Raw genomic sequence first — 11479 nt, 5'->3', positions numbered from 1 at the left:
TCTCAGGTCTATCGTATGGGCATTGAAGTGACAGATGCAGGTAAAGAGTAATTTCAGGATCCAGCACATCATCTGACATCTACAAAATAGCCAACGGAGTTTCAAATGGCAGGTATCTCCCTAGAAAGTGTATTGAAATGATTAACAAAGTAACAAAATGGGCAGAATCTAACTTTGGTGAAAAGTCTGAACATTTCACGTAATGCTCAACAAGCCAAAGTAAGGTACCATCTGTAGCAAAGACTAGATTTAGATTAACTGGTAAGTAGAGACAACTCTTCAAAGATCATAACTGTAAACTGCAAATCTACTTCCAAGTCTCTTACACACCGTTCAGTCCACACAGGCCACGTTCGTTTCGCTGTAAAGACTTCAGCCTGGAAACACTATGAAAAGAAAGTTCCTTTAATCGGGTCTTTATAGGAGAAAAGGGTTAGTTGTATTTGTAGGCTGGGACGCTGACGGCGGGATTCCTGTACTGTGAAGAGGTTGGGTCATTGATCCTGCAATGCTCACGTTCAGCCCCTGGCCCATCCTCGTGATGGATGCCACGGTGCCCATAGCTGGTATCGGTGCCATCCCCACGGGCACGGGGGCCATGGAAGACAGAGGTATTGGCTCCATGCTCATCGGTGGCACGGTGCTGAAGGAGGGGCTGGTTCCCATCACCGGGCTCGCTCTCATCTGATTTAGAGTGAGGGGCTGAGGCTGATTCACTTGGAAAGGGTTGATTGGAGTTGGTGCTGTAGCGGCGCCTGGTTTTGAGAGAAGGGGGAAGAGGGAGAGAGATCGCACCACCATAAACAGCAGGTTTTGGAGATGGTCTTGTCTGGCAAAGAACGCGCCCTTCTGTACATCCCCACGCGCTCCCGACCCCAAAACACCCTGCAGAGACCCCTGTGCGGATGCCACCCAGCAAACTGGGGCCGCACTGGTGCACAAGCAGAGTGTTCCCCTGAACCTATCGATGGCACCAAGCATCCTTTTGCTGACCAGCAGTTTCCACTGCTAAATCTGGTGACCTGGATCATGCTTAACCATGACAGCCAGATCATGGCTTCTATTTCTTTCTAAAACACTACTTTAAATTTGCATTACACAAGAGAACCGCAGGCTCTCCGCAGTCCTTTACTGCAATCTGGCTACTGCAGATCGCTGCATTTGCTTCGAGAGCTCATCCAGTCAACTCCATTTAGAAGCTGTACTTGTTTCTGGCACCGAGTTTGGACAAGAATTCGGAAAGTAAACAAGTTGTTTCCGAATTACAGCGGTGCTAGAAAAAACAGAGAAGAACTTTCCCAGCGTTTGAGGCTCTCTGGACTGCGGCCAACGCTACAAATTCCTTTTACCGTACATGTATGGTGTTATTTGGATGGCCCAGTGACCCCTTGTGACCTTGTTGTAGTAACCGGTGATGGCAGATACACAGATTTCCTCTTGCTAAACACTGCCAAGGCTGTTCAGAATTACTGGGTTTTTCCCTATGCAAGGAGTTCAATAAACTGCCGTGTTTTTCATTGGAAGAGTGAAGGAAACAAATACTGGAATAACATGTTGAAGTATTTCGCCATATTAGCATCACACAAATTTCAGTGCATATGAACAGCCTTTAAAAAACACATCCATCTTCCACACATTTAGTGGCACCACCTAAGCCTGCTGTTTGTAAAGGCTCGCTTCTAACAGGGGCCAGTTTACAGCAGAACTACAGCAGCCTCCATTTTTTTTTAATTTAAAATACACTAAGAGTGTGTTTTGATCAAAATTTAGGCTATCAGGCTAGCCTAAAGACAGCCTAATCAGCAACCCACTAAATTATGCTGCATTTTGGTATCTGGAACCTCAGGTTGCAGTCAGAGATGCCCAAGCTTTGCTGTTCCTACCTGCTTCTACAACAACCTACTCCCTATAACCTTCCTGAGGGATCCTTTGGTGACACATGTTCACATCTTACCTGTCCCGACCATCAGCTTTAGCCATTTCCAATAACCCAAAGCCACCTTCTAACGCAGATCATTTTGAGAGAGCTAGGGTAAGAGTGGACAAAACCTGCTTTTTCAGGGTCTGGCAGTACACCTTGAAACCACGATGCCTCACCCTCCTGCTCTCAGTCGTGATGTGTTGGCTAAAGTAACCAAGAAAAACGAGCCCCAACCAGCTTACGTTAAATCCAACAGGACTGAGTTACGCAGAGTTTTCTACAGGAAGGGAAAACTAAAACAGAAAACTGAAGGAACGTGCAGAAACAGACCTGGCGCCAAGAATGGATTCAGGGAAGTAACAGGTTGCGGCGGCTTAGACACCAGTGAATCCAGGTTCACCAAAGCAGCATTGGGGCCCAAGAAAGACTCGGGGGTTTTCCGAGCTGCGCTTTGTTTGCCTGATGTCACGCTCGAGTGCTGGGAATCAAAGAGATCGGGACTTGTGGTACCGCTATGCTGAGATGGCAAAGTGGAACCTGATTCAGCTGAAACAACACAGAGAAAAACAAAAAACTTATCTCATTAATCTACAGAGCCAAGCAAAGGAAACCTTGAAGTCTCTGACAGCAGAAACGTTTTAAGATCTGTTTGTATTAGTCAGATTTAAGTGTTACACCCTTACAGCATGCAAGCAGATAAATGCTCTCTAGAAGAGTACGAAGCAGCCGTGGTTAGAGTTGCAGTGCTCTGCGGAAGGCGCTACCTGACTGCCCTGATGAATTCTCACATCCGTTGCTGCTACAGATGGGACTACATCTCCAAGGAGAAAATATTCCAAAGCCTTGGTTGCTGCCCTTGTACTACACCACTGCTGCACCCTTCCTCGCCAGACTCCACCCCGGTCTTCTCTTTTGTGTTTAAGCAGCCTAACCCAGCTTTGACTCAGTCACCGCTCTTTCAGGCAGAGCCATCCTGAAAGTACACGGTATCAAAGCACTTCTCCATTAAGGTCTGGTTTTTATTTTAGTGACTAACGACCAAACAAAAAAAAAATAAACTAAAGCATTTGTAGAAGTGTGTTTTCTCATCTTCCTGCTATTGTTACACACTAGAATTTACGTATTTGAGAAACTCGCTCAACGTTGTCCTGTTTGACTCTCTGAGCACGAGCCATACTCCACGCACATTGGAAAACGTACATCTAGAAGTCAAGCAAACTTCTGGGTGAATGCAGCGAAAGGTGACAGTGAAATTCTATGGCTTGCAGTGCAAAAGGCCCATTCCCCGTAAGTTCATGCACAGGCCAAAATGTTAACAACAAGTTTCTAGTGCTGCATTATCACGAGCTTTAATCTTTTCCTTTGTGACAGCAGTTTGTTTGTTTTTCAATGAAATTTAAGAATAGAGGTATTTGTTGCTGTGACTATCATCCAAACTGTCCAAGTGCTAAGAATTTGATTCATACCTGGCTTTTTGGAAGTTCGAAGTGTGTCAAATTCAGAAAAATCATCTTTAACTGTACCATTCAAATTACTGAAGAGGTCAAAAGATGTACTTCCTGTTCAAAACAACAAGACAACCCTGTCATTAACAGATCTCCAGTTGCATCGCACACCTGATCCTCCTGAGCTCTCCTTTCTTACAGAATGAGCCAACCAATTCAGAGCAATGAGCTTTTAAATCACCATGTAAGGCACACCTTAGCATGCTGGGTTTTATTGAGTGTCTGCACTAGGGAGGTATAGGCAGGCATATATCGCTGTGGAAGAAGAGAACAGCAATGAATTTAGAGCCTAAACTCTAAAGTGTGTTAATCAGCCCTCAAATAAAACACATTTCTGAATATAGATCAATTGCTGTAACTTAAGTGATGATCTGACTGACGCCTCTGAAGTTAAAAGCAGGAGGAATGCAACAGGAAAGGTTAACTACGCCATGTAGAGATGGTAAGGCCCTGTTAGCTAAAGCACCAGAGCTTGCCCAGAGTTTGCAACCAATGAAAACATCACATTTTCAAAGTGTGGATACACCCTTACCTCAAAAATGGAGGAAGAAAAACCACACCTAAGCGAACAGCAATCACACTCCTGAAAAGCTCTGAAGTTTGCTTTCGTTTGGTTTTTTTTCTAATCACTTGAAATGTTTTTCTAATTTAGTTTGAACACATTTCATGCAAATGAAGGTACAGAGTTAGCTCCATAAAAACAAAGGTATGGGTTTAGAGCACAAAAACCAAAGAGAATGAGCGAAGATATTTCTTATCACAAAGAGCCACCATAGTTAAGGAATCATTCCCATAATGATCCAGTTATTGCCCTTTGCCCGGTGAAAAGCTGATTAGACAACTTTTTGCAGTACTCAGATTCCTTTGTTTTCTATGTACTGAGATAAAGCAGCGCAGGAAATGCATTTAGGATGCATTTAACCACGGTGCCAACGTGAAAATGCCAGGTATTAAGATTCAGGAAGGTTGCATTAGTTACAGAGCATGAATAGACAATTACATCAGCACCTCCTGCATCTTGCGGCACAAGGGCTCAGGGACAGCTTTCACACCCTCTGTCTGAAGTAACAAACCTTCATTTGCACCTCTAAAGGTCTCCTCAGAGCCTGGAGCTGCTCAACCTGTCAATCTGCATCTGCAGAGCCATCCATCTGCAGAGCTATTTATCATGATGAAAAGATTACAGTATCATTCATTTCCAGAAATTAAGCCCTTGTCTAATTAAAGATAAAACCCAACAGCAGCAGCAGTCGCAAGTGCTCAGCACGCATCCACACATACCAATAAAATAACAAGAGACAGAATACGAAGCAGCAACAGGAATTCAGAGCTCCGAGTCAGAATAATTACATCTGAAGCTCTTTTCGCTGCTAGCTATTACAACTCCCATGTATTTTACGGACCAGCTCTGCGAATTGTTCAGCACCTAGCTTCTTTTAGCCAAGCAATGCAAGAAAATCACTGGGATTTCACCTTCGTTACTCAAAGAATAGGGCTATGGGATGAGACCGTTTCTCACCAGAAGTAGAGAGAGGTTTGTTGGCCGGTGCTGGCCCCCAAGGATCCACAGAAGATTTTGCTGCAGTAGAAGACGGCTGAGCAGGAGCCCAAGGGTCAACATTTTTGGACATAGGCTGAGCTGTGGATCCTGCCGGTGCTGCCCAAGGGTCGACGGAAGCAGCTGGTTTGGCACCTGTGAAAAGAGGCAGCAGGAACACAAGTCAATGCAGCTTCACTTTGGAAAGCTTTCCTTGGAGATTAATCTCTCTGACAAGCCATTACTGCCAATTAACACTAAACATAAATAGGTGAAGCAGTTCAACAACAGGAACACTGATAAGTCTCGGCATCTGTGTCATACTGAACAACAAGCACAAGCTAATCCTTAAAATTCTTTAAGGAAATCCCTACAGTTTCATCAAGAAAATAAACTTGCTTTTGTTACACACACTGCCAACACAGACCACATCTGACCAAAGGTGACCTAAATCACAGGGTGTATTCATGAACTCATGGGAAAGCAGCTTTCTAAAAAGCCTGCATGTAAAAGGTATGAACTACACCAAAACAGGACTTGGACAAAGAAATCTGTAAGATTCAAAGGGAATAATTTTCAAACTCTTTTACCCATGATGTTATTTTATAAAAATACAATCAGCTTCCCTGAGCCAGTTGTGCTTTTTCTGTTCCCATTTGTAAGCACTCCCCCCGACACAGATCTGAGCCGACCACTGATGTCCCTATGTTGTTCTTTTAGATACCAGTTACCTTCCAGTCAGACAGTACAAGCAGACACACTTCTTTTTCCCAATTAAACTTCCCAACCAGTCACGGTTTCATCACTGACCATCTGTATAACCCACAAGCAGGACAGCATTACCCGTGTGGCACAGGGCTGTTACCTTCTACGACCGTGTGGGTTTCAAGTGACAACCGAATACTGTTTTATTTTTCAAAAACACACACAGACCCCCTTGGCATCACATTATTCTTGAAAACCACCTCCGTGTTACACACAGCAATTTGCAACGTTGGCCTTTGTTTCATCACATGAGCCAGCACTGTGCCCACGTGGCCAGGAAAGCCAATGGCATCTTGGCCTGTACTAAAAACAGTGTGACCAGCAGGGCCAGGGAGGTGATCATCCCCCTGGACTCGGCACTGGTGAGGCCGCACCTCGAGTGCTGTGTTCAGTTCTGGGCCCCTCACTAGAAGAAGGATGTGGAGATTCTGGAGCGTGTTCAGAGAAGAGCCACAAGGATGGGGAGGGCTCTGGAGAACAAGCCTGATGAGGAGCGGCTGAGGGAACTGGGCTTGTTTAGCCTGGAGAAGAGAAGGCTGAGGGGAGACCTCATCACCACCTACAACTGCCTCAAGGGAGGTTGTGGAGAGGTGGGTGCTGGGCTCTTCTCCCAGCTGATGGGGATAGAACAAGGGGAAACGGCACCAAGCTGTGCCAAGGGAGGTTCAGGTTAGAGAGAAGGAGGAAGTTCTTTACTGAGAGGGTCGTCAGAAGCTGGAACAGGCTGCCCAGGGAGGTGGTGGAGTCACCATCCCTGGATGTGTTTAAAGAGCGGGTAGACGAGGTACTTAAGGATATGGTTTAGGGGGTAGACAGGAGCGGTTGGACGTGATGATCTCAGAGGGCTTTTCCAACCGAGCGATTCTGTGATTCTGTGTGATCGGCAGGCGGTACAGGCCTGCTGCAGCTTCAACCAGGAAATACTAAAATTCTCCCATTTCAGTCCAACTATTCCCACACCGGCACTTCCATTTCCTTTATCTGCCCTTAGCACTGAGTTATGAGCAGTGCCACGGAAGAAATGCTAATGACAGCACTTCCCATAAACGGAAGCTTTCAAAAACAAAAAAAAGGTCTTTTCTTTCATAAAGAGCGCGCACCAAATTAGAGCGCTTGGGAAGGTACCTTCCCGTAGCTTCCATTAGCTCTGCTCAAGTGCCAAAGTACATGCAGGGTTTGAGAGATACAGTTTAATGAGTCACTCTTTTATTAGCAGTTAAATTCATAAATCTTGTAAGACAATCCTTGGGAGCCAAGTAACCTGCAAACTGGGACGAAAGGAGGTGTTTATGGCGTTTATTATAAAGCTGGGAGCCGCTGGGAGGAAATGCTACAGCTGCAACTGATGCAAGGGAAATCTTGTCAGAAGGTGACATATTGAGCATGAGATTTGAAGAAGGTGGATTTCATTTGGGTTTTAACCACAGAAAAATCCACTGAGCAGCCTCAGGGCCCAAAACCTGGACATCATCACCACCTACAACTGCCTCAAGGGAGCTTGGAGAGAGGTGGGTGCTGGGCTCTTCTCCCAGGTGATGGGGGATAGAACAAGGGGAAACGGCACCAAGCTGTGCCAAGGGAGGTTCAGGTTAGAGAGAAGGAGGAAGGGCTTTACTGAGAGGGTCATCAGAAGCTGGCACAGGCTGCCCAGGGAGGTGGTGGAGTCACCATCCCTGGATGTGTTTAAAGAGCGGGTAGACGAGGTACTTAGGGATATGGTTTAGGGGGTAGACAGGAGCGGTTGGACGTGATGATCTCAGAGGGCTTTTCCTATTGAGCAATTCTGTGATTTTGTGTGATCTTCTGATTACATGCTAGCAGTTTACCAGCAAAAAAGAAACAGGTTACACTTAGAACAATGGAGCTGGCCCAGCAGCTATGTAAGTGCCTTTAATGCCACCATGAGGAAGAAAAAAAAGGCACTTTATTATTATACTTTAAAATTTTCATCAGGGATCTCAATGGCAGCGTGCAGAATGGTAATGCAAATCACTCTGAAGCACTTTATAGCGGAGGTCGTAGAGTCACCACCCTGAAGCAAACCTGACAGAACTAAGCTGTGAGTCTTCAGGAAAACCTCGCATTGGCACAGAAACCTCCTGCCCCCTCAGAAAAAGAACAAAATCCAAAGCCAACAAAAAATCGCTCCAGTTCCAATTCCACAGGCGTAGCAGATGTAGTATGTACTGTGAGGAACCACCAACTTTGGAGCAATTCCTTGGCCAGACTTTGGCTAACCTAGAAAACAGCAGTGCCCAGGCAGCAAAACCCCACACAGAAGCAACCAAGTAAAAAAGTGGAGTTAATTGCTCTTCAAGATGTGAAGCACTGGATCCTTCACTTCAGACACAGATTCCAAGAATTTAGCATCAAATGCTTACGAAACATGGTGAACATTAAAATTGTAACTTCCATTTCATTGTTTAGTATACAAATCTTGATTTAAACTATTGGATCCATTTGGTTCTGATGGCAAACACATCACATTTCACTAGGAGTAATTAAAGACGGGGTCGTTCAGATCTGTGCCCTTCCTGACCATAGCACCTTGCCTAATTATGGTATTAAACACTAGCAAGAGTCTAAAGCCCCATCCCTGGACACAACCAGCAGCCAAAACATGAGCATCCTCCTGGGCTGAGACAAGTTGGCTTTGCTGTACAAAGACGACAGAAGCTTCGCTCTTCTCTTTTTTAAGATTCAAAATGCACACACAGAAACGCAGCTGCTTAAAAAGCCAGAACAGAGCACAACCTCCATTTGTTTCTGCTTGGAAATGAGTTTGGGCAACGCTGGCTCTAGAGTACGGGAAACAATAAATATGGAGTAATAACCCGCTGTTATCAAGCATGACACTGCACATTGAGAAACCTTGAAAAGCTCTACGTCAAGAAGCAAGAACTTTTAAATAAGCGTTCCTCTGGCAGCGTGTTCTTACCAAATGATTGCCACGGGTCAGAGGCAGTAGCTGCAACTGTGGATCCTCCCCAGGGATCGGTTTGGTTTGCAACAGCAGGAGGTCCCCAAGGCTCCGTTTTCGGTGGGGCCGGTGCCGAAGAGGGCAGGGCATCCATTAGGTCCAACAGAGTGGTATGCTGAGGGCAGGAATAAGCTGAGCTTTAATCAAGAGCATGACCAAGCTGAAGCACAAACCCGTGAGAGTGAAGAAGCAATTATTATTATTATTCTTTTTTCCTTTTACACACCTGCATTGACTAGTAGTTTGAAATTTAACCCACACGGAAGAAGCTTTAAGCTACACAACAAAGCAATCCCAAAAGCATAAAAGAGCTCAGTATTAAGCTATTTTGTGTTACTGTATTTCAGCTTTTGGCAGCGTAACCGGGAATTTCTTAGTCGAAGGCACTACCTCCTTCTTTTTGGGAATTTTAATTGTGTCTCTGCGACTCTCCTCCAGAGCCATCTGTAATCTCAGATCATCTCCGCGTCTGAGGCGCTCCTCCTGCAAAGGAAATCAACACTGGTGATATAGACCATGAGCCTAGACTGCGCTGCTCGCTCCCTGCAGCCGCCAGCCCCCTCGGCCTGGCCACCACTCCCTGCCACCCCGGCAGGGACGCACTGGGGGACTGTCACGGTTATTTGCTTTAACTTGTACATAACACAAGGCGGGGGATTTTCTTGTGATTCTCACCTCGATTCAACAGAGGTCAGGAGCACCCCGACCCTGTAACACCAGCGTAACAGTGTGACCATAACAACATCCATTTTGCTGGCTGAAATTCCCCCTCGGGTTGTTTTACTCCTAATGGGAAAGCTACAAATGAAATGGTCTTTCCAGAATTCCATTACAATGCTAGAAACACCACAGAACTGAAAGACAAAGCAAATAACCCATCTCTACATTAAGGTTATGTTTCTGAGCATCCAAATCACCACCGAAGGACGCAGTGATTTACACTTTACTTCTCCTGGCTTTTGTCGCCTTCCCTGATGCAACTGTTGCACAGGACACCAAGTGAACTAATCCAGCCAGCTCCATGCATGTTATGCAGGGTTTTAACATCTGTGAACTACCACGTTTGTGGTACATTCGACTACTTTAAATATCTTTGCTTGCCTCACGTCTTTCAGAAGCTGACTAATTCCCCAGCTGGTATTTCCCTTGCCATTTTTAAGGCTATTTCAACTGATAGATCCCGATTTTTATTTTCTTTAGCTTTATTGCTCAATAACAACAAAGTTTACGGGGCAATAGTTTCCCTTGCCAGGCACAGAGATACTAAAGCCTAACATACAGCAGTAAGCTAAACTTGCCACGGGAAGCCTCTAAAATATTAGAGTTACTCAGCAGGTCGACTTGAATTTTCACCCACAGCTCAGATTCAACGAGCCTCTTACATATTAACATGCAGTAAACTTTCTCCACAACGACAGCATTTACTCAAAATTCAGAAAGTACCTTCTAAGAATTACCACAGTTACATTACCCGTGTGGTAGATTAGGAGCCAAGCCATTTTAACCCAGGTTCTTTATAAATCTTAGTACTTTGTGTACCCTTCTGTTCCAGACAATCTCACCGAATGAGCAGATCCATTCAAAATGTCACTGCAATCAGAATTCAGACATTTCTTATGCTGGCCCCATTAATGAAGTTTCCAGGACTTCCTAAAACTGAAAACATCTTCAGTAATGTGATGATTAACATCCTCCCACACAAAGTCTTCTTGCAAAGTGAGTGTCATCTTCCACTAGTCTCAACAGCTCGGAGGCTGCAATTACTTTAAAAAGAGATTTCCGAAAAGTATATTAAAAAAATTCAATAGAAGAGCAACATCTTCCAAAAACGGCCTTTCTCTCCCCCTATTCCACCTGGAGCAAAGCCAAGCTGCCATTGAGGAAAAAAAAAAACCAAACAAGCAACAAACCAACAAACAGGATTGTGGGCTCAACTATAAAGAAGAAGAAAACCTACACGGGCACTGACCTGCTCCGCCACTTCCCGGCTCATCGCCAGCGCCAGCTGCAGTTGGAGCTCTTCCTCCCCGCTTGTCTGAGGCCGGGCCTGCTCGAGCTCTGAGGAGACTCGAGGGGATGTAGCTGTTGGGAGACAAAAAAAACCCAGCACATTTAGCACCAGTAACAAAAAGACAGAAGGGGTTTGATGATTCCTCCGAGCAGATCGCTGCGCTTTCACACAGCCATTCTCAAAGGGGGCCGCCAACTCATGACCACCATCAGCTCCCTGAACCAGCAGAGATAAAGCTCCTGCCAAGGCCGAGGTTAAAAATGCAGAACAGGGAGAACTTTGCAAGGCAGTTCAGTTGTTGTAAAGGGAAAATATTCCTGGAAAACAAAGGCTTTTTGTGTTAGCAGGGTTGTTGTATCAAGAATTATCACTAACGAATGCTGGATACCCTGTCTGAGGGTATCAGAGCTGCAGGGGGCAGGACACTGAGTTTAAAACTACAGAATTAATCATTCAAGCAAACATTTGTTGGTATCAGTAAGAATTCGCTGGGAGTTGGCCAATGCCAGGGTAAAACTGGATACCACCCACTTTTCTGTAAAATAATACAGTCTTAAATGGGACAGATAAAGAACTATTCTGAACGGCTCGGCAGGCTCTGAGACAAACAAGCCAGCTATTCATGCTCCAAATTTACAAAATACTGTATCGTGCTCTGCTAAATAAAAAGTTTGGTACATAGCTTGGGGGGGCTGTTTGGTTTTTGTTCTTGGTTGATCTTTCTTTGGATGAAGACCTCTGTCAGCTCGCTGGTAATCTC

General features: G+C 45.1%; 1 protein-coding gene across 1 annotated transcript; it reads right to left on the bottom strand.

The window, feature by feature from the left end:
- Window positions 1-389: 389 nt before the first annotated feature.
- LOC104534739 (epsin-2-like) lies at window positions 390-10785 on the bottom strand. The gene is given in 7 exon segments (XM_010190351.1): window positions 390-755; window positions 2252-2467; window positions 3388-3480; window positions 4946-5119; window positions 8667-8868; window positions 9099-9191; window positions 10678-10785. Coding segments are annotated over 7 exon segments (1140 nt in total). The 5' UTR covers window positions 10702-10785; the 3' UTR covers window positions 390-417.
- Between the last annotated feature and the right edge of the window lie 694 nt (window positions 10786-11479).

Source organism: Mesitornis unicolor, unplaced genomic scaffold (genome assembly GCF_000695765.1).
Source record: "Mesitornis unicolor isolate BGI_N332 unplaced genomic scaffold, ASM69576v1 scaffold3068, whole genome shotgun sequence".
NCBI lineage: Eukaryota > Metazoa > Chordata > Aves > Mesitornithiformes > Mesitornithidae > Mesitornis > Mesitornis unicolor.
Note: the sequence above shows the minus strand (reverse complement) of the source record. Positions and strands in the feature narration are given on the sequence as shown.